The sequence below is a fragment of the Apodemus sylvaticus genome, chromosome 1, assembly GCF_947179515.1.
Source record: "Apodemus sylvaticus chromosome 1, mApoSyl1.1, whole genome shotgun sequence".
In the NCBI taxonomy this organism is placed as follows: Eukaryota; Metazoa; Chordata; class Mammalia; order Rodentia; family Muridae; genus Apodemus; species Apodemus sylvaticus.
Window position 1 is genome coordinate 17,953,278 of NC_067472.1, and position 22,724 is coordinate 17,976,001.

The 22,724-nt window shown below is 44.7% G+C and overlaps 1 protein-coding gene and 1 pseudogene across 1 annotated transcript in view; one reads left to right on the forward strand and one right to left on the reverse strand.

The window, feature by feature from the left end:
- The window catches only part of Entpd7 (ectonucleoside triphosphate diphosphohydrolase 7), a 43,218-nt gene extending 36,451 nt beyond the window's left edge, over positions 1-6,767 (reverse strand). The window contains exons 1-3 of the mRNA XM_052185416.1: positions 6,591-6,767; positions 6,204-6,306; positions 5,078-5,260 (exon numbers count right to left, since the gene is read on the reverse strand). Coding sequence (XP_052041376.1) covers positions 5,078-5,260; positions 6,204-6,211 — 191 coding nt within the window. The 5' untranslated portion in view covers positions 6,212-6,306; positions 6,591-6,767. The remainder of the gene's footprint in view (positions 1-5,077; positions 5,261-6,203; positions 6,307-6,590) is intronic.
- A 7,527-nt stretch (positions 6,768-14,294) lies between these two features.
- On the forward strand, positions 14,295-14,764 carry LOC127676685 (60S ribosomal protein L29-like; annotated as a pseudogene).
- Positions 14,765-22,724: the final 7,960 nt, after the last annotated feature.

Consider the following 22,724-nt stretch of genomic DNA (forward strand, 5'->3'; position numbering starts at 1 on the left):
ATTAAAACACTGGCAAAGGAAAGGAATGTCTGGTGGGATATAGAAACTTTCAGGTCAACCTTGCCTATAGAACAAGCAAAAGCAAAACAAAACAATAAGATGAGAGAGGAGGGCAAAAAGGAAGAGGAAAGGAGGAAGAGGAAGACACGGAGGAGGGAGAGGAGGAGAAAGAGGAGGGAGAGAATGAGGAAGAGGAGAGAGAAGAAGGGAGAGGAGGGAGAAGAGGAGGAAGAGGAGGGAGTTGAAGAAGAGGAAGACAAGGAGGGAAAAGAGGAGGAGGAGGAAGAACAACACAAGGAGGAGGGAGAGGAAAAGGAAGACAAGGAGAATGAAGAGAAAGAGGAGGAGGGAGAGAAAGACAAGGAGGAAGGAGAAGAGGAGGAAGAGGAGAGAGAAGAGAAAGAAGAAGACAAGGAGGAGAGAGAGGAGGGAGAGGAGGAGGGAGAGAAGGGAGGGGAAGAAGAGAAGGAAAGAGAAGAACACAAGGAGGAGGGAGAGGAAGACAAGGATGAGGGAGAGGAAGAGGAGGGAGGAGGAGGGAGAGGAGGAGGGAAAAGAACTCAAGGAGGAGGAAGAGAAGATGGGGAAGAAGAGGAGGAGGGAGAGGAAGACAAGGAAGGGAAGAGGAAGAGGAGGAGGGAGAGGAGGACAAGAACAAGGCAGAAGAAAAGCAAGCAGTAGGAAAGGTCCTATCGTATCATGGTGCATGCACTCTTAGAACGTGGACTTAGAGTTGTATATCTGGTTGCTTACTCATGGGTCTCTTATGATTAGTTTATGATTAACTTTGTTCCTGATTCTAAATGACTTATCTCAATTATTCACTCGGCTCTGCTGTCTAATGAGGTTATGAACTCCGTGTTCAGGAGCCACGTTCTGTTCATCTTTGTACCCCAATGTCTCATACAATACTCTGAACCCAGGGCAAGTTCTCAGAGACTGTTCGACCCCTAGACATCGCGTGGAAGCTGCCACAAGAGGAATTTATAGCACACAGCTGCTAGCAACAATGTGTACATGGTTGTCAATTAAATAACAATAAACTCTGGCGTACAAGGCTGCTGACCGCTTGTCCGCTTGACGAATTGGTTCAGGTTGTTAGGACTTTAGTAAATGTCCTTCCAGTGGACAATGTGTGTGCTCCACAGTTCCACAGAAATCTCATTTCACTTAAACCAACCTGACAAGTAGTTAGCCATTGGATCTGGTCACTTAGGACACAGTGGGTCACTGTCCCTCCTGCAGCCCACTCGGGGCCTTGCTCCGCTCTATCTGTGCTGCTGCCACCCAACTTCAGGATACCCCCTCCTCTCTGCTCAAGGAAGTCACTCTGCTATCTTATTTTTGTCCAATTCATTCTCTACAATGCCATCAACATGAGCTTGTTTGCTTGCTTGTTTGCTTGTCTTTCAAGTCAGGGTTTCCCTGTGTAGCCCTGGCTGTCCTGGAACTCAGAGATCCACCTGCTCAGCCTCCTGAGTGCTGGGACCAAAGGTGTGAGCCACCACTGCTGAGCTTTTTTAAAGAGCAAACCCTAATACACCCTTCAAAGCCTTCTAAGCCCTTTCTCTACCCTTATGTTCCACCCATCCCTGCCTCCTGCTCCTGTCCCCGCCCCTGATCCAACAACGCAACCAGCCAGACCCTAACCTACCTGTCCACCATCCAGCTCACTACTCTAGACTGTTCGCCCTGGCCATGTTAGCTAATCCATACAGAATCCAGTCAGACCGTGCCGTCTGCCAATGGAGAGCGGTACTAAGGTCTGTCAGGAAAACCCCATTAAGCAGCAAAGAAATTCAACTTGTAGACTTAGATGTAAAACTTGTGATTTTAATTGACAAATTTCTTTTTTCAGCGTTGACTACTATAGCGACGCAAGCTGAATATTCTCTCCTGGAAAGGAAGACTCCAAACCACAAAGGAACAAGAATTCTAGCGGAAGGAAGTGTGACCATCAAGCAGCACCCGCACATCATGGCTTTCAACACGATTTTAACTGATTAACGACAGCATGAGATATGAAAAGAGAAATTCTGGGGACAGAACCCGTGAAAAGTAAAAACAGGCATTTGTCACAATTCACCTCCATCTCTACTGTGAAAGGGCTGTGCAGAGCCTGCTTGTCTCTTGACGGGACCTGAATGAGGATTCCTGTGGCCCTGGGTGCTATTGGCTGCAGTTTTACAACCATTAAGTAATCTTGTAAATGGCAAGATGGGGAAGGAATGAGGCGGGCGCCATGGCCTCTGTGTCTCAGGACATCAAGTGATGTGCACTCGTAAGCGGCTTTTTTTTGTATTTACTATTTAAGGCAATCTGAGTTATTATTTGGAGCCCAAAGTCCCCTGATACATGTTTAAGAAGCAATTCAAAAGACAGGAAAAAAGGAAGAAGGAGAGAAGAAAGAAAGAAAGAAAGAAAGAAAGAAAGAAAGAAAGAAAGAAAGAAAGAAAGAAAGAAAGAAAGGAAGGAAGGAAGGAAGGAAGGAAGGAAGGAAGGAAGGAAGGAAGAAAACCACATTAAAAAATGATCAATACACTATAACATCATTTAATTCTGTAGCCTCAACAGAAATTCATATAAAAATATAAAAACATGAGTTTTCTATAAAAGAATACAGGCCTTCATAAAAACATGAATTTTCTATAAAGGAATGCAGGCCTTCTCATGGAATTGGTGGGGGCATTGAAAGCACAGGAAATAATTCAGACAATTTTTTCTGTGAAAGGATATTCTGTTTTCACTGGACAGAATTAACAGCAGTGGAACATTCCGGAAGGCATGTTAATGAGCCAGGCATGATGGCACACACCTTTAGGCCCAGCACTTGGGAAGCAGAGGCAGGCAGATCTCTATGTAGCCAAGGCTACGTAGAGAATCCAAGACTATCCAGGGCTATCTAATAAGACCCTATTAAGAAAAATTAATTAAATAAACAGAGATAAGATATCCAGAATAAAACAGAGAGGAACCCCCCCCCCCCCCCCCCGCCCCACATCATCAGTTGGTTTGAAGAAAGCGTCAGGCTCGATGCACATGTAGCCAGAGTCCCCGAAGGAGAACAGAAAGATAGATGAAAAGATGATGGTCAAACACTTTCCAAATTTGGTTTTAAAACTCTGAACCTCAAAGAACTACACATCCAAGGGTTGTGTTAACAGCCACCTTTGTACCTCAGCGCCGTGCAGAGCGAGCTCTCCACACATGACTGCTTCTGGGCAAGAGACACTAATCACGGAGAAAACTTTCACAAAGCACAGCACAGTCCAACGGCTTCAGATCACTAGGAGAACACCTCGAAAGCTCCCAGGAGGAAAGGAGACGTGTGCACAGGATACACTGACAGCAGACTTCTCAGAAAGAATGTAAGCCAACAAGAAAAAAATGATCAGCACATGAGTTCTTTAACCATGGATTTAATGTTCCAAAATGAAAGCAAAGGAAGGACTTAGTCAAAAATAAATAAATAAATAAAAATTGAAAGAATTCACCCCCTATAGACTCTCCCTACTAGGAATGGGAAAACTATTTTTTTTAAGACAACAGGAATATAATGTGAGATGCATGGATGAATGAATATATTGGTAAACACACAAGTATTTTTTTTTTAATTCTTGAAAAAAAAACTTGAAAAGACAATTGACTGTTTAAGATAATAACAGGCAGTGGTGGTGCACGCCTGTAATCCCAGCACTTGGAAGGCAGAGGCAGGCAGATTTCTGAGTTTGAGGCCAGCCTGGTCTACAGAGTGAGTTCCAGAACAGCCAGGGCTACACAGAGAAACTCTGTCTCGAAGAAGAAAACAAAAAACAAAAAACAAAACAAAACAAAAAAACCCAAAAAAGATAATAACAATGTGTTATTGAGCTTACAGCTTTTGTAGAAAATAAAATGTCTGACACCAGCTCAAAGGTTGCAGGAAAGGGCAGACAGAAGGTTTCCTGCTGTCAGACAGTTCCAACACATCATGTGAAGTAAGCCAGGTGATAAAGCTATACACTACAAACACTAAGGCAACCATTAAGAGGAGTTAAATTATATCTGATTAATCCAACAAAGAGATAAAATAGAATCATAAAAAAACGTACTCAATTCCAAAGAAAGGACAAGGGGGGAGGGGCGGGAACAAATATGACACACACAGGTGATAAGACAGACCAGGTCTAAACATAATTAACAGACAAAACACAGTACTGTACAGATAAAAGCACTGGCTGCTCCTCCAGAGGACCCAGGTTTGATTCCCAGCATCCACACGGTGGCTCACAACCATCCATAAGGCCAGTTCCAGAAGATCCAGCACCTTCCGTCCTCTTTAGGCATGTGGTGCAGAGAAACGCACACAAGACACTCACAAGCAAATAAAAATAATATTTTTTAAAGACATACTTTACTGGAAAGAATCACATCAGCATGATTCAGAAGAAAGCTGAAATAGCTATATTAATACCAGGCTAGTAGATTTCAGAGCAAAGAATAAAATCAAGGATAAAGAGACCCGTTTAACAAAGATAGAGAAGTCAGTTCATCAAAAGAGCACAGCAATCCTAAACACGCATTACCCAGGAAGCCTCAGTCCACCCAGGCAAGGAAATAGAAAGCTATCTTTCATGGCTGAAACACAGTATCAGCATTCTTGAACTAAAACTGAACACAGATAAAATGGGACTTAGGACCTTCCTTATGCAGTGAGTGGTGTGCAATCTTACTAATCAAAATATATCTCGCAGGAGTCAAAGATAGTGCACTAAAGAGTTTGTTTTTAAAAAAAAGAAAGTCAGGCAAGTCTGGTGCCGCAGACTTAGAATCCCATCAGTCAGAGTCTGAGCTGCACACCGACAGCTTCCAGTTTCAAGTTGAGCTGCAAGTTAAGACCAGCCTACAGAGTGAGTCTGGGGTCATTCTGGGTCAGGGAAATTTAGGGAGATCCCTGACTCATTCAAAATTTTAAGGAGGGTGAGGACATAGCTTAGTGGCACAATGCTTACCTGACCCTGGTTCAGTCCCCTGCACTGCAAAAATAAGTTTATAACTTCAAAACTAAACTGAACAAAGTGATCAAAAGCGGCCTTACCTCTCATACTGCCTATCTCGTGGTAGCGAGGTGGCCCAATGTCGTAAATCCATGATTAACAGAAGTAAAAGGAGACAAGGTATAAAGAAGAGTCCCAGGAACGCCACCCGCTGACGGAGAAATGGGCTCACGGTGGGCACAGTGAAGTACCAGGAGGCTGGGCAGAGGTAGGAAAAACTGATCCTGGAATGAGACAGACATTTGTTAAGTCCTATAATCTCTCTATAAATTACTGATTTAAAACTGTTTTAAAAGCCGGGCCGTGGTGGCACATGCCTTTAACCCCAGCACTTGGGAGGCAGAGGCAGGTGGATTTCTGAATTCGAGGCCAGCCTGGTCTACAGAGTGAGTTCCAGGACAGCCAGGGTTATACAGAGATACCCTGTCTCAAAACAAACAAACAAACAACAAAACAAAACAAAAACTGTTTTAAAACTAGATGAACGCCCTGAAGGCAAAAAATCCACGTCAAGAGGATTTTTAAAAGTTGGTTGTTTTGTTTTTTTGTTTTTTTCAGTTGCAAATGAAAAACAAGAACCTGTAAGGCTCATAGTGTTTCTATCATTCAGTTTGGAAAGACGGTTATGTGCTGTTTCCAAACTTTACGCTTGAGAGAAAGATCATGGGAGGGGGGCGCGGGGTTGCGGGGGGGCTTGGGGATGTGGGGGCGGGGTGGGGGTGGGGTAGCACTTCCTAACACTGGTTAATGAGAGAAGCTGCAACAGGACCACCAGCAATGCTGTCAAGAAACCAGATAGTTACAAAAGTTATTTAACTGATTCTTTTAAAATGCTTTAACAAATTATATACACAAGGAGACCTTTTCTTAAAATTAGTTTTAACAGATACATAGTAAACACTGAGTCTTTTGCCTGACTCAACCACCTTTCAGAGACAACCACTACTACTCTCCGGACCCCAGGTGATGGGCTGGAAATGGATTGAACTGGCCTTTCCAAAGAATATGGCTTTGACGTTTTTGCATACACCTGACCAGGATGCAAAGTTTAGGTGCAGCCTCTGAGCAAACCTCACCTAGCCTCCCGGCGCCGCCCCTCCCCCACCCCTGCCCCTGCTACCACCCTCCGCTGAGCCCCTTGACAGATATGACTGGTGCAAGCCTTACCTAGCCATGGATTCCCTTCAGTGGTCTCGATGTCTGTCACCTCCGTTTCCTTTTGCTCTGAGAGGGTGGCCTCCTAGTCCCAGGCATCTCCTAAGCCTGAAGCCTGGAAAGGGTTGGCTGGCTTTCAGGCACGCCTCCAGCAGTGCCCAAAGGACCTGATCCCCGCAGTGACTGCAACTTCCCTCCCACTATAGTGATCCTTACTCCGTGTCGGTTCTCTCTCCTCCCACGGGCCCAGAGGGTCCTACCGTGCATCCCGAGCGCCGGGCTTTCCTGGGGACAGGCTCCGTGCTCATAGAGCACGCCACCCCAGGTGGTAGGGTCAGGGGACCCCGCTTCCTCTCCTCGTCCCTCTCCGTCCCTCAGCTCCCCCGCAGTCCCACTCACGGGATCCCGAGGCCCGCTCGTCCCTTTGCACAGCCCAGCCTGGTGCTCAGCCGGTCCCCGTGGCTCCCAGCACAGCCGGAAGGAGGCCCGGCCGCCAGCGGCGCCACGTCCCCAAGGAAACCGCACCGAGCCAATGACTGCAGGGGACCCGGAGAGGCCCGCCCAGCGCGCAGCCAAGCCACGGACGAAGCCGCGGCGGTCACACACTGAGTGTCTGTTCACGGCGGGGCCAATCCCCAAAGGTGCCCGGTCACAAATGCCCGCCCCGGGACTGAGCCGCGGCCAATGGAAAAGTCGTCGCACCCAGGCTCCGCCTGGAGGGCGGGCTGGGACCCGCAGCCAGCACGGGTGGGGCCACAGACTGCAGCAGGGCCAGCTCCCTGCCGGTGGCCTTCTCCGCAGCAGCTACGGCGGTCGAACCGTTCCCGTGGGTGAGTCTCCGAATGCTCACCACAGCCTTGCACCCGTTGCCCACAACCTTTCTTCCCACAATGGCAGTTCCCCCATCCTGTCCCTTTTGCCCACAAATTGATGTCCCTGGATCGTTGTCATCTCTCATGATAGAAACATTGTGAGAGAAAATTAGAGACAGTGATGTTTGCATCAAAGCGCGCGTGTCCATTTCTTCAACGTTGTCTTCAACATTTCTTCAAGTGTTGTCTACTATGTGCAAATCATGAACGTTTGTATTATTGTCCTCCTGGGCCATACGGTGACACAAAAACAACAGTCCCTTTATTCTTGCTTACACCAGCCCTGTGTCTTATTTGCACGAAGTCTCTTGAACGGCAGAAAATCTAAAGTTTTTACAACCTGTCCCTTTCATTACCGTCCACGGTGCACCTACTGGGTCTGGGGTTTGGCCTTATAGTTTTTGTTATTTCTGCTCCTCTCACCTTCTGTGTCAGCTCCTGATCATGTCTTACCTTTGGCTTAAGGGTGTCTTTCTCCAAAAATCTTACCGGACCCCCACGTCTCTTTATAAACACCTTCAGTTTCAGTTACCCCTTGAATTACAATCGTGTGCCTGTCTGCCCCACTAACTCCATATCCTTGAAAGCAGGACTATCTGCTTTTACACATTTCCAGAGCTAAGTCACACTATCCCTCACAAAACGCTGCTAACTTAGGATATAAATGAGCCCTGGGGCAGGGGTGAAGACCCAGAGGAGAACCATAGGGGCAATTTTATTCAAAGCTGGCTGTAACCAGTGACAGTCACTGTCACTGCATTTGGCAGAGAATGGAAGCTGTCAGAGGAGTGAAGCAGTTTACTAGTGAAAGGGACTGGGCTCACGTACTCCTGACTTGAGGTATCCTAGCAGAGATGCTGGAGGCTGGGGTGGCATTGGTCTTTTATCCTACACTTGGAGGTAGAGGTGGGCAGGTGGGCGGGTCTCTGTTAGTTCGAGGTCAGCCTCGCGTCTATAGTGAGTTCCAGGACCCACAGGAATGTGTAGAAAGACCGTCTGGCTGCACAGGCTGACCAGAGTTCTGTGATCCTTGATCTGACCTCTGTCTTCTTTGTCTTTCTCTTCTGCTACTCTGACAATCGGGTTGCCGTCTTAACTTGTCCCTTCTACTTGAATTCTAACCTCTCAACTTTCCTCCCACAGTCACCACACTGTGTTAGTCCTGCTTAATCCAGGCCACTGAAACCTCACTGAGGGAAAGTATACAGGCAAATGTAGGGCTGGGAATGGAGATCAGCTGGTAGAGCGTTTTCCTAGCACAGGCCTTGAAATCCTGTATTTGACTGCCAGCACCACATGTATTAAAAAACAATAAAAAAACAGGAAAGCAAAAACAAACAAACAAAATAAAAACAAAACAAGCCTGAGGGTGGCAGTGCTTGCCTGTAATCCCTGCAGTCACGGACAGGGGATCCGAAGCCCAAGGTCATCCTCTAGCTTTGCAAGGTTGAGGTCAGCCTAAGCTATGTGAGACCCTATCTTAAAAAGAAAAGATTGGGCAGGGCTTGATGGTCCAGTCCTGTAACCCCAGCACTTCACTAGGAAGCTGAAGTCAGAAGATTGCAGTGAAGCAGTCTGGACTTCTTGGTGAGACCATGCCTTTAACAAACATAAATACATACACACATCCTCATACACACACACACACACAGACACCCTCATACACACACACATACACAGACACCCTCATACACACACACACATATACATACACAGACACACACACACTCATGCAATCACAAACACATATACTTACACATATGTACACATATGTATATTGCATAAATTTGGTATTAACCACAGAATTATATAAATACAGATAATTTAATTATTACAGAGAACAGTTTCTAAAGAGAGGAAGACATAGAGCTAATTCAAAAGGTGCTTTGGAATAATTTTTAACTCCTTGAATTATGGTCCTTTTAATTATAAGTCTAAAAATACATATATTTTAAACTCCAGTGCTCTATAGAAGTGGATGTTTTGGAGGATAAACAAGATTCCCACCTATTCATAAACTGTATCTAACTCATAGGGTTTGTGAGCTACATTAACTTTACAATCCGAAGGGGCATTGAAATAGCCTTTAAAGTTAGAGGTTGTAAGTAACTACTGTCATAGAACTGAAGCAAAAACTACATTTTAATCCAAAGAGTTTCTCATTACACTTTCTTTGCAAATTTGTCTTCCACAGCTGGTTTGGACAACAATAAGTCCATCCACCCCCAGGCATGGGCTCAGCATGATTACCTGCCATGTTTATGATTGGTGCTCCCTAGGCTGAGTTCTAAGGTTTCCAGTTAGCAGGCCGAATATAATAATAATAATAATAACAACAACAACAACAATAATAGTTGAGACCACTTCTCTTCCTCCTTTGCTGAAACCCTGATGACATGCTGAAACAAATTATAGAAAGCCGAATTTCAAAGCAGGTTTTTTTTTTTTTAACTGCTCCTTAAAGGCTTGTCTACAACTACATCAAAAATTTTGTCAACGTTCCCTTGATGCCCACCCCTGAACAAAGTCAGCCAACCCCCTACATGCTCCTGCACCACCCCACTCCCCTCGGCCACTGGGTGTCCATAACCTACCATGCTTCCTTTTCTATAATCAAGTCTTCACTCTTTCACAGCGCTGCCTGTCTAACATGAAAGGTTCCTCTCCCATGTTTGTCTCTGCTTGTGTGCCTTCCAGGAACCTCACTGTTTAAAACCAAACCCGCTGTCTCTCCACCCATTCGACCCACACAAACCTCCTCTATCCGAATATTCATCTTGGACAGAATACCGTGTGATCACCCGATATGGGAACCTACCCAGGAGTTATTCTAAAATCTCTCTCTTCTTTCCTTCCTCATTTCCTCATTTGTGTTCTTACGTATTGTAAGGATTAAGTGCTCACCCGAGAAGACTGCCCAGACATGGGTTTAAACCAATAGAAAGTCTTTATTAGTTGGCTGATGATTGTGCTGGGAGCTCAGTATCCCAGTGTAGCCCTGAGCCTTTCTCAGAATGAGCTTTTAAAGTACAAAAAAACATGTTCTGGGTTGACATTTGTGGTGGTTTGAATTTGCTTGGCCCCGGGAAGTGGTGCTATTAGGAGGTATGGCCTTGTTGGAGTAGGTGTGGCCTTTTTGGAGGCAATGTGTCACTGTGGGGGTGGGCTTTGAGACCATGTGGGAGTCAGTTTTCTCCTGTTTTCCTTCGAACAAGATGTAGAACTCTCAGCTCCTCCAGCACCATGCCTTTCTGTAGGCTGCCATGCATCCCACCATGATGATGACAATGGACTGAACCTCTGAACCCATGAGCCACCCCTAATTAAATGTCCTTTATAAGAGTTGCCTTGGTCATGGTTTCTCTTCACAGCAATGAAACCCTAACTAAGACAACACACTTCAGTTAACAAGAACAGTTAGCCAGAAGCAGAACTACAGAAGCCAAAGTGCTTAGTACATGCAGAGACTTTCCCAGAACTACTATGGGCTTTGATAGATTAGGTCTTTGTTTTAGTTTTGATAGTAGTAGTGTCTTTTTTCCTTTTCTTTCTTTCTTTCTTTCTTTCTTTCTTTCTTTCTTTCTTTCTTTCTTTCTTTCTTTCTTTCTTTCTTTCTTTCTTTCTTTTTTTTTAAGACAGGGTTTCTTTGTGTAGCCCTGGCTGTCCTGGAACTCACTCTGTAGGCCAGGCTGGCCTCGAACTCAGAAATCTGCCTGCCTCTGCCTCCCAAGTGCTAGGATTAAAGGTGTGCAGCACCACTACCTGGAGTAGTATTGTCTATATGCTGAGTTTTACAGTCTGAATGATACTTCCACATAGAGGCAGTTGTGCTAAGGTCTCAGAGCCTACTAAGGTCTGGGGTCCTGTTACATAAGGACCTTCCTGGGACCTTCTGGGAAATTTTCTGTTAACCTTGTCATCAGACTTATGTGACACTATCCCATCCTGGAATTTTTGTGAAATGTAATCATGCTTCTTTCTGGCTTAAAATTCATTAGCAATTATTTTATTTCATTCTATATATATATGCTTGCCTCCATGTATGTATGTGGACCATATGTTATGCAATGCCTATGAAGATCAGAAGGGGGAATTGGATCTCCTGGAACTGAAGTGATCTATGGTTGTGAGCCACTAGGTAAGTGCTGGGAACTGAACCCAGGTCCTCTGCAGGAGCAGTACGTGCTCTCAAACACTGTACCATATACCAGCCCTAATGTGGCACCAACGGGGTCTGGTGCAAAATTTTCACATTCCTTAGCATGGAGTGCCAGTTTTTGCTTACTGCCTCGACCACCTTGTTAACCTGTGGGGTAAGCACACTCCTATGCGTAGCTATATGTTTGAAGAGCATCAGGCTTCAACACCAGCATTGGGGAACAGACTGTATCAGTCTAAGTCAGTCATGGTGGGCCTACACCCTCACCAGACACTAGTTAAACATGGACACATAGCGGGAAGCTGGGTAATGATACTGAATGGTAGTCAGGCGTTGTGGAGAGGTGCAGAGAGAAAACCATTTCTCCATCTTAAAGACAAATATGAATCCTTCAAGGTTTCTGAAATGAGAGACAGAAAGCCCATTTCCCTCTGACCTAAATTTAAGGATGTAATGCCTGGTAACGCTGCAGCACAAGTCTGAGAATAGCTGGATTGAAAACAGTATACAAGCTGGGTGGTGGTGGCGCACATCTTTAATCCCAGCACTTGGGAGGCAGAGGCAGGCGGATTTCTGAGTTCGAGGCCAGCCTGGTCTACAAAGTGAGTTCCAGGACAGCCAGGGCTACAAAGAGTGACCCTGTCTCAAAAAATCCAAAAAAGAAAAAAGAAAACAGTATACAAATCCCCTGCACTCTTGATAGCATCATGTGCCAAAACTGACAAAGACTAAAGTATTTGGTTATACACAACGTTGATATAGTTTTTATAACCATGTGGCAGGGGAGTGCACTAGGGGTAGAATCCTTTGCAAGCTAGGCAAATGCTCAGCCACAATCCTTCCCCTTGCTTTCTTTGTTTGTCCCAGGCTAGCCTTGAACTCAGAACCCTCGTCTCCAGAATGCTCAAATTACAAAGCTATGCCACACACCCTACCGTGAATTATCATCATTCTTCCAGATACTTTTTCCTCTCTTCCATTCAAACTATACATCTATGATGTATATGTCATAGTATACGCACTATGCATCAGCAAAGTCTGCTAGCACTAAGACTGTGTACAGAACCCAGCCGTTGCTTCCCAATCGTATTGCTACCGTCCCTGTCCTCTCACTGCTGCTCCTTACTCGATTGTTGCAGTCTCTGAACTTGTTCCCATCTAGTCTAACTCTGTGGTCAGCATGCATCTTTCAAGTCCAAGGTCAGACTTCCCTCTGTCTCGGAGTAAAGGCTGATGCTCTCAGAAGTGACTGCCTCTAGCTCTGCGCTGTCTACCTAACACACTCTCCAACAGCATCCTCACATTCCCTCTCTTACTTCTTTCACCCACATAACTCCAGACTTGCTTACTTCTAGACTATAACACACCTCTTGCTTTTGTATATTTCTTTTCCCCAGAGATTCTGTGCCCTTGCTGTTGCCATGCCTTGCCCACTTGCTGGCCTCCTTCAGCCTGTGTTAAAATGTCTCCTTCTCCGGAGGGAGGCCCCTCCCTAACTACCCTATTTAAAACTGTAACTCTTGCCAATTCTCACTTCCCACTCCCCATATTTCTTATTACCTTTGTCTTACTACAAGGTGTTTTACTCAGTGGTTATTTTGGTTTTCAGTACTGGGTAGTGACCCTAGGGCCACTCACATTGGCTGAGCGTTCTTCTATCGAAGCAACGTCTCCATTCTTACATACTGGATTATTGTCTGTCCCCTGCAACTGGAATAACAACTCCATCAAAGCAATAATGTGGCCTAAAAAATGAAAAAGAAAAGCTCATTGTGTACAAATATGTGAAGATCTCAAATACTGTTAAATAAAAATACTGATAAAAACTGGACATGGTGAGATACACCTATATAATCCTAGCCCATAGGGGCACTAATTGCGAGGATGGAAGGTTTGATGCCAACCTAGGTTATATAGCATGACCTTGTCCCCAAAACTGAAAAGAAGAAGCAAAACACTGACAACTGACAACAAAAATCCAGAACCGTGTGTATTAGTTAGGGTTCTATAGAGGGACAGAACTGACCAAATAAATGAATTTATACACACACACACACACACACACACACACACACACACACACCATTCTAATAAATCCCATTGAGCATTACCTATACCTATACCTATACCTATACCTATACCTATACCTATACCTATACCTATACCGTACATGAAGGGAATTTATTAGACTGGTTTACATCCATACTCAGCCTTTCGGCTAAGATCAAGTATAGACTGGTTTACAGGTTGTGGTCTAGATAGTCCAACAATGGATGTCTACCAACAAAAGGTCCAAGAACAGAGTAGTTCTTAGGTCCATGGGGCTGGATGTCTCAGCTGATCTTAAGCATAATCCTGAAGAAGTGGGTTCTAATGCTAGTGAAGGAATGGACTTGCCAGCAACTAGGCAAAGAGAGCTTCCTTCTTCCATGTTCTTCAGATAGGGTACCGGTAGAAGGTGTGGCCAAGATTGAAGGTAGATCTTCCCATCTCAAGAGATCTGGATGAAAGATGGGTCTTCCTTCCTCAAGTGACTTAATTAAGGGAAAAAAAATCCTTCACATGTGTACAAAGCCCCTTCCATTTTAGTTAATTCCAGATGCAGTCAAGTTGACCATCAAGAATAGCTATCAACCAAATACATAAAAACTCATTTGTAACAAATCATAGTTTTAGATACAATGGTTACAAGACTTGTAAAAGAAACAGAAATGAGAACACCTTCCTGGCCTTGGGCCTGAAAAACTCTATAACACTCGACAACAAAAGCAAGACCCACATTAGAGATGTGGTCTTTATTAAAATAAGACCTAACCTTCAAAATGCGTTATTAGGAAAATAAAAGATAAGCCATACACTGCAGGGGGATATTTGTGAATCATGTATTTAATACATGATTTTGTATAGAGAATAGAAGGAAGAATTCTTACAACTAAAGAAGAAAATTTCCCAAATATAAATGAAAAAAGCATTCAAAGACCCCACTAGAAAAGGATTCACACATGAAAATAAACACAAGAAGTCACTCTTCTGGTCCCAGGCATTGTGGGAGCCACAGGTTACCATGTAGACATGGCCAAGTCCAAGAACCACACCACACACAACCAGTCCCACAAATGGCACAGAAATGGTATCAAGAACCCTGGTCACAAATATATGAATGTCTTAAGGGGGTCGACTCCAAGTTCCTGAGGAACATGTGCTTTGCCAAGAAGCACAACAAGAAAGGCCTGAAGAAGATGCAGGCCAACAATGCAAAGGCAGTGAGTACACACGCAGAGGCCGTCAAGGCCCTGGTGAAGTCTCAGGCTGTTAAGCCCAAGATGCCAAAGGGCCCCAGCTGCAAACTCAGCCGCCTGGCTTTCCTCCCTCACCCAAAGCTTGGGAAGCAGATTCGAAGCTACATGGCCAAGGGGCGCAGGCTCTGTCAGCCAAAGCCCAAGGCTCAAACCAAGGCAGAGGCCAAAGCTCCAGCTAAGGCCCAGGCGTCAGCTCCAGCTCAGGCTCCCAAAGGTGCCCAGGCCCCTGTGAAGGCCCCATAGAAAAGGTTCCTGCCAGTGTGAAGACAGATGGACTTCTGGGACACACCTACCTACACATTATTTGCAGATGACCAGTGTCCTAGGCTGTTTTTACAAATAAACTTGAGGCTAGATCTGTTAAAACACACACACACACACACACACACACACACACACACGAGAAGTCAACTTCAACATTAATTACTGATAAAATTCAAACTAAAATAAACATATATATATATATGTGTATATATATATATATATTACAGAGAAGAGCTATAGTTAAAAAAACATGATAAACTGGACATTTTGGAATACACCTGTAATCTTAGCACTTGGGAAGCAAAAACAGTAGGATCAAGAGTTTAAGGCTGGGCTGGAGAGATGGCTCAGCAATTAAGATGACTGCTCTTCAGAAGGTCCTGAATTCAAATCCCAGCAACCACATGGTAGCTCACAACCATTAGTAATGAGATCTGATGCCCTCTTCTGGAGTGTATGAAGACAGCTACAGTGTACTTATATATAATACATAAATAAATATTTTTTAAAATTTATATTAAAAAAGAGTTTAAGGCCAGCCTGGGATACATGAAGAGTTTAAGGCCAGCCTCAGCTAGGTAGCCCTGTCCTTTGGTCATAGCATTAAGGATATGTTACCTGGTGCTGCTGCAGCACAAGCCTTGGAATAACAGAATAGAAATGTATAAAAACTCCCATGTGTAGCTCATAGTTTTGTCTACACTGCTTTTGAGTTCCCGTGAGTCACTCGAGCACACCCACCCAGGAACTGTATGGGATCCTCGAATAGAAAACACACACACACACACACACACACACACACACACACACATGCCAGTTAATCTTGAAATGCCTTGGCTATTCAATGACTGGGCACTCCTAATCTTTCCCCTGCTGCCGCAGGCCCAGTTGGAAACTCACACCACTGGTTGGCTTTTTCCTTCTTCTCTTCCCTAATCTTCTGATTCCCTCCCTGCCCAATCGCACAACTCTTGGTGTCCTGCCCTGTGCTCAGCCATTGGCTATTGGCATCTTTATTGACAGATCAAAATCCAATTGGGAGCAAGGACCTTCAGAGTCAGTAAACACAGCTTCCCAACCAAGGCATCAAAATCACCCTCTACACCCATGTCCTAGATAGCAGCCTCAACCAACATGGACAGAGGTTAAAGTGTTTGATGACTGTATTAGTCAGGGTTCTCTAGAGTCACAGAACTCATAGAATGTCCCTGAAAATTAAGGGAAATTATTGGAGTGACAGTCTGAGGTCCAACTAACCCAACAGTAGGCAGCTGTGAATGGAAAGTCCAAGAATCTGGTTGTTGCTCAGTCCCATGAGGCTGGGTGTTTCAGCTGGCCTGTGTAAGCTGTATAACCTGAAAAGGTAGGTTCCAACAGATGTGCTGGCAAGTAAGTGCAAGCAGGTGACGAACGAGCCCTTCCATCTTCTGCTGTCCTTATTTGGTCTCCAGCAGACGGTGTGGCCCAGATTAAAGCTGTATACCACCACAACTGTACCCAGTTTTTCTTTACTTGGAACTTGCTCTGTCCCAGGCTGGTCTTGAACTCAGAGATCTGCTTGCCTCTGTCTCCTGGGATTAAAGGCATCACCACCTTGCCTGGGCCTAAGCTTTTCATGGCCATTACGCCTCAAGCTCCAGATCAAAAGCCTTTGTCATCCAGCATCAAGATCTAGATCAGAGGTGTGCCTCCATTTCTGGATTGTAGTTCATTCCAGATATAGTCAACTTGACAACTAGGAGGAGCCATCACAATGATACTCTGTGGTGACGCAGTCACAGTCCAGGTTGGCCTGGAACTGACTATGTAGCTGAGGATATTGGAGTAATTGGCCAAGAATGTGGTACCGTGCACTACTATGTTATAGAGAGACTTGAACAGCCCTCTGGAGAGGCCAATGCGGAAAGGCACTGAGGCAGCCTACAGATAACCAACATCAGCTTGCCAGTCGACTGAGTCAGCAAATGGAGAATTATGTTCGCTGTCCTGGCAAGTCTTCAGGTATCTGTAGTCCCAGCCAACTGCATTGGATCCCTCACCCACAGAGATAATAAATGTTTATTGTTTTAAGCCACTAAGCTCGCTGGTAATTTGTCACTGAACAGCAGATAACTAATATACAACCACACGGGCTTAAAATAAATGTATACATTAGGTGTACATTGTAAGCCCTTCATAATAGGTGTTATCAGTGTTGTGTAATGTATAAATATCTGCTTTCACCAGATTACTGTTCATGGCTCCTGCCCGACCCCTCTGCCTCTCTTCCCCTTTCACAGCTCCTTAGGACAGGCCTGAGCATCTGTCTAAGTAAAGTCTAACAGATAACTCTCGAGTTGAGCCAATCAATCTGTGTAGCTGTAGTTGATATAGAAGTCTGTATTTCTCCTCCCTACTACTAGTATACACACTTATTCCCATCCACTGCATGTATATATATTCCCATCCTTGCATGTATATGGCACTGGGTTTGGTCATCAGCTGGGGAAGCGAGAAAGGGGGAAAGGAAGGAAGGAGGGAGGGAGAGGGAGAGAGAGTGGAAGAGAGAGAGAGAGAGAGAATGAATAAGAATGAATGAATGTAAGAATATATGAAAATACAACCTGAGCCGGGCAGTGGTGGCGCACACCTGTAATCCCAGCACTTGGGAGGCAGAGGCAGGCGGATTTCTGAGTTCGAGGCCAGCCTGGTCTACAGAGTGAGTACAGCCAGGGCTACACAGAGAAACCCTGTCTCGAAAACCCAAAAACCAAACCAAACCAAACCAAAACCCTAAAGAAGAGCTAGGAAAACCACGCGCAAATAGCTCAGGCAGTCTATGGGTTTGAAGCCCAATTATGCTGTCTAAGCCTAGGGAAGGTGCTGCCCAGGACCTTCCCACAGCAATCAAAAGTCAAAACAATTCCCAATAGGCCAATCTGATCTGGGTGACTCCTCAATTGAGCTACCTTCTTCCCAAGTGACTTTTGGTTGTGTCAAATTGACATTTAAAACAAAACAAAACAACAAAGGAAGTGTCAGTTTGTCCTCTTGGTTGCTGCTTAAGAGTAGGTAATATGATGTCATGGATTTCTGCAGTGGTTGACAAACATATATAAAAAAAATAAATAATAATACTAGTGATAGTAATTTTGTTTTTTCAAGACAGGGTTCTTTCTCTGTGTAGCCCTGGCTGTCCTGGAACTTGCTCTGTAGACCAGGCCAGTCTCAAACTCAGAGATCCCTGTGCCTCTACCTCCTGAGTGCTGGGATTAAAGGTTTGAGCCACCACACCTGGCTAGTCATAGTATGAATGGGAACCAATATTTGTTGAGTTCTGCCTTAATGTACTAAGCATGTAACTTTTTTTTTCTAATTTAACTCTCAGTCTGTAACAGTTGTGTAACAGTTTCCTCTGAGGACCGAAACATTCTATTCAGCAGGAAAGTAAAACAACTCAAAATAGCTTCAGGAAGTCCCTGAAACTGACTAGATTCTTTAGGCCTTCCTCTGCCAGAGTAAACAAGAAAAGCTGAGAGTCTCTCTTAGACTAAGCGAGAAGCTGAGCTACAAAGAAGTCTGAGGAGAAAAGCTGCAAAGAGGACTCTGACCCTAACGGCTGTCTGGAAGACGCAGAAACCAGCCGAGCTACCTGGAGCAAGAGGTTTAGACCAAATGAGGCACCTGGAGAGAACGCCCTCCAGCCTGCTGAGCTGCCTGCAGGCGGTGCAGTGCGTTCCAGGTTCCCAGCTCTTGCGAGCTGTCACCCATGCTGGGATGGGCCTTGGTGATGCAACTGTCTTTGAGTCATTTCTGCTCCTGTAGATAACCTCTCATCCATATTCCTGTAAGTGATCCCAGTAAAACTTGGTTCATCCAGTTGGACTTTGGTGGTATCTGTACTTTGGTCTGTTGGAGGGCTCCTATCTGAGCAGACCTGTGTGTTGCATCTCCCTAGGAAAAGTTTAGACATGCAGCAAGTTCCTGCTATCATTATAGTCATCACCATGTTGCAGGAGGAAGAAACTGAAGCTGAGATCTTGTAAGGGAAGCTTGCCACCCTGTGCTGTCTTCCTTGCTCTCATTTCCTGACGGGGAGTCAAGACGAAACGAGGCTGGAGCGAGTTAGACAAACCTCTCCCTCCCTTGCTTCCTTCCTTCCTCATTCTGACTAGCTCAGTTCTGTCAGTTTGTTACAATCTTGATGGAGAGAGGAAGTAGGCTATGTTCATACTGTGGAATAAACTGGAAGAGCGAGGCCTGGTCTCACAGCTGCTCCACGGGACAGCAGTAGGAGGATCGCAAATTCAAAGCCTGCCTTGACTACGGAATGGGTTTGAGGCCAGCCTGGGAAACTTAGAGATCTTATCTCAAAATGAAAAGTTTTGAGACTTGAAAATGAAAGGAGGCGAGGGGCTCACGCTGGAGCTCAGTGGGAGAACACGTGTCTGACTGTGCAAACTCCAGATTAAATCTCTACTACCACAAAGCAGAAGCAAGACAGTAAGTCTCTCTTCTCTGTAGAAGAAACGTCAAGAAGGCCTTGTGTGACTAATCAGACTTAGAAAAACCTGCAGTTGTTTGGAGGGACTTAGTTACAAGATTCGTAACATTTTCACCAACACAATATAGATATTAAAACTAAGTGAGCAAAAAGAGCGAAGAAATAAAACTCCCTACCAAATACAACCAACGAAACATGTTAAGTTCTCCTCTATTTGAGTCTGAGATACATCTGCCTCCTCTGAATATTTCACATAAGTGGAATTCCATGTGCTTTTGCTCCTGCCTTTCTTCATGAAACAGAAGGTTTTCAAGGCTTGTTCACAAATAGCAGGTATCAGCATGTTCTCCCTGCAGAGCTAAACTGTAGCTCTGTTTATATAGTGTATAAACACGGAATTGATGTTCTTCTACCATGGATGTCTGCCGTGTGGCTACCTTTTGCCTGCTGTGGGAGGGTCCACTATTAGCCTGTGTGCACCTCCTACTCTTCTGGATCTGAATCTAGGCGTGAAATTGCTAAGTCACACAGCGGTTCAATTTAACTGTGTGTGGAGGTCAGGACAACTTTAGGATTCAGTCCTCTTTCTATCAGCGTGCATTCCAGGGTCAAATTCAGGTTGTCAGGCTTGCACAGCTAGCTCCTTTGCTCTCTGAGCCGCCTCACCCATCCCGTTTAAACTTCTGATGACTCGCCAAACTGGGAAACAGTGGCTTGCACATTCTCGTCATCAGTGGGCGAGAGTTCCAATTTCTCCACGCCCTCAATCATGGTTGTTACTTTCAGAAGTCACAGAAATGATACAAAATATAAAACTAAGCCCATTCGCCCAAAGTAGCGTTCTTTTAAAATATGTATTTAAATTAGCAGGGTGCTCACTGCTTTTGCAGCACATTCTTAACTCTCATCACAAAAAATAAAAAGTATAAATCATGAACATCCTAATCGCAGAATAAGCAAGGCATGGCTCCTACCTGAATGAGATTAGACATCACCACTGTGTTTTATATTGCACTTTTTGATCTCAGGGAATAGAGGAACATATCCTTTGAAAGTAGGCAGGGGTTGGACTAGGTGACTTAGATTAAAAATCCACTGCCTCCACTGCCTCACAGACACATGTGCGTGCATGAGTGGGTGAGGTCACCCTTTCTTTCGTAAAAGTAGGACTGTTTGAGAAACAAGGAAAGAAAAGAACTGCCTTACTTCAGTGGCCTTTCCAGGAAAAAGGTTTTTGGTTTTTCTTTTAGATTTACTCATTTTAAGTGTGTGAATGTGCACCACCTGCACACACACACACACACACACACACATACATACACACACAAAAATGAGAGGGGGGCAGGAAAGAAATGCCTAATAGGGCCAAAGAACAAATTTTGCTCTTAACGGAAATATATTTAAATCAGGAAAGACATGAAGTCTACAAATTTGCATAAAGGAGGGAAAACTTGCCAACATTAGGATCCCTTGACAACTGGGAGGGATTGTCCCAGTTTATACACTAAAAAATTACTTTATCCCTTAGGAGTGACTCAGCAAGGTGAAGAGTGGGTGAGGTCACCCTTTCTTTCGTAAAAGTAGGACTGTTTGAGAAACAAGGAAAGACAAGAACTGCCTTGCTTCAGTGGCTTTTCCAGAAAAAAAGGTTTTCGTTTTTCTTTTAGACTTACTCATTTTAAGTGTGTGAATGTGCACCACCTGCACATTTGTGGTGCAGGGTCAGGAAAGGATGTTGGATCCCCTGGAACTGGGTTATGGAAAGTGAGAACCACAGTACGGGTGCTAGTGAGCAAATCCAGTCCTCTGCAACAAGTGGTTTTGTGTTTGTTTGGTTTTTACTTTTTTGAGTCTGGGTTTCTCTATGTAGCCCTGGCTGTCCTGGGACTCACTCTGTAGACTAGGCTGGCCTTGAACTCAAGAGATCCTCCTGCCTCTGCCTCCCGAGTGCTGGGACTAAACGCGCTGCACTGAGTGTTCTTAAGCACTCGGCCATCTCTCCAGCCCCTCCATGAAGGGTTAGGAAAGATTCCACACAGACAACAGGAGACAGATTCTCTTGAAACTCTTTTCCACATATGCTTCAGAAGTCTTCCTCTACAGTTTCCAGACTTAAAGTCCCCTCTCCTTTCGTTGATTACCCTATGAGCTCACAAGTTCTCACGCTCATCTCTGTGACAGTAAAGAAGTCAGACTCATTGTATTCGTCACCTGTATTTCATGCAGGGTACGATGCCAGCTTGGGGGCGTGGGAGGACAATGTTAAGTTTTGGACCCTCAAGAATGAACCTTTTGATTTTTAAAAGGGGAAGAGAAGAAATGCATTCTGGGAAAGTGCATGTGTCCATATAAAAGTCAGCTGTTGTAACAAATATATTCACCCCAACTGAGTAATAAGCCACACTTTTTTAAAAAAAAGAATTATTTGTTTTATGTATGTGAGTACACTGTCGATGTCTTCATACATACCAGAAGGGGACATCAGGTCCCATTACAGATGGTTGTGAGCCACCATGTGGTTGCTGGGAATTGAACTCAGGACCTCTGAAAGAGCAGTCAGTGTTCTTAGCTGCTGAGCCATCCCTCCAGCCCAAGCCCCACTTTTCTGAAGCTTGTTCTCCCCTGAGGGTAGTTAGGGTGGGTGTACCTGCTTCTCCTTCTAGAATGTTCTCCCGGTCTTTCATCACTGACCCTTGCTTGTCACTCTCTGTGCCATCTCCTCAGAAAGGCCTTTCTTGGTCGTTTCTGGGCAGACGGAGCCACCCTGCCACACCACAGTTAGTGGCTGGACATTCCCCTAGCTCTCCAATACCACAAAACAAGCAGGCAGGCAGGGCAAAACAGAAAGAAGGCCTCTGGCAGGAAAATAGGTTTGGAATGGCAAAATTCTGCAATGTACTAAAGACTGGTAAGAAACTTTAAATCTCCAGGAATGCTCCACTTCAGTGCCTAGCGAGGTGAAAGAGACTTAGGAATCTAAAAGCTGGTATCGGGAGACTTTCCTGGAGGAGAAAGTTTTCAGGTGTGGGTCAATGTAATTCAAGTACATTGTCCTACATTGTTAATCTGTCTCTCATCATAAGAAGTTATCGAATTGGGACGGTCATTTTATGACCATAAAACAAGCAAATATAACAAGAGACAGGATATAGCAGGCACTAATCATTATTAGAACAATTTGACAGGAAAGAAAATTTATATTTTAACAGGACCCAGGGGCCCTTTTTTTTGTGAGATCTATTCCTCTCACCGAGAAAAGTGCAGGGTAACAGGAAGACTGTATATGATGTGGAGAAGAATTCTTAAGGTTAGTGGAATTTCCTCCACGCTGAAACCCGAAAAGAAGAGCAGTTTTATGTGTGACTGGGGATGGGGTTGGGAACTTGAGAGCTTTATTTTTCCAAGAGATCACGACTCAAACGTTAGTAATCACTTAGCTGAGACCCGCTGAAGGGC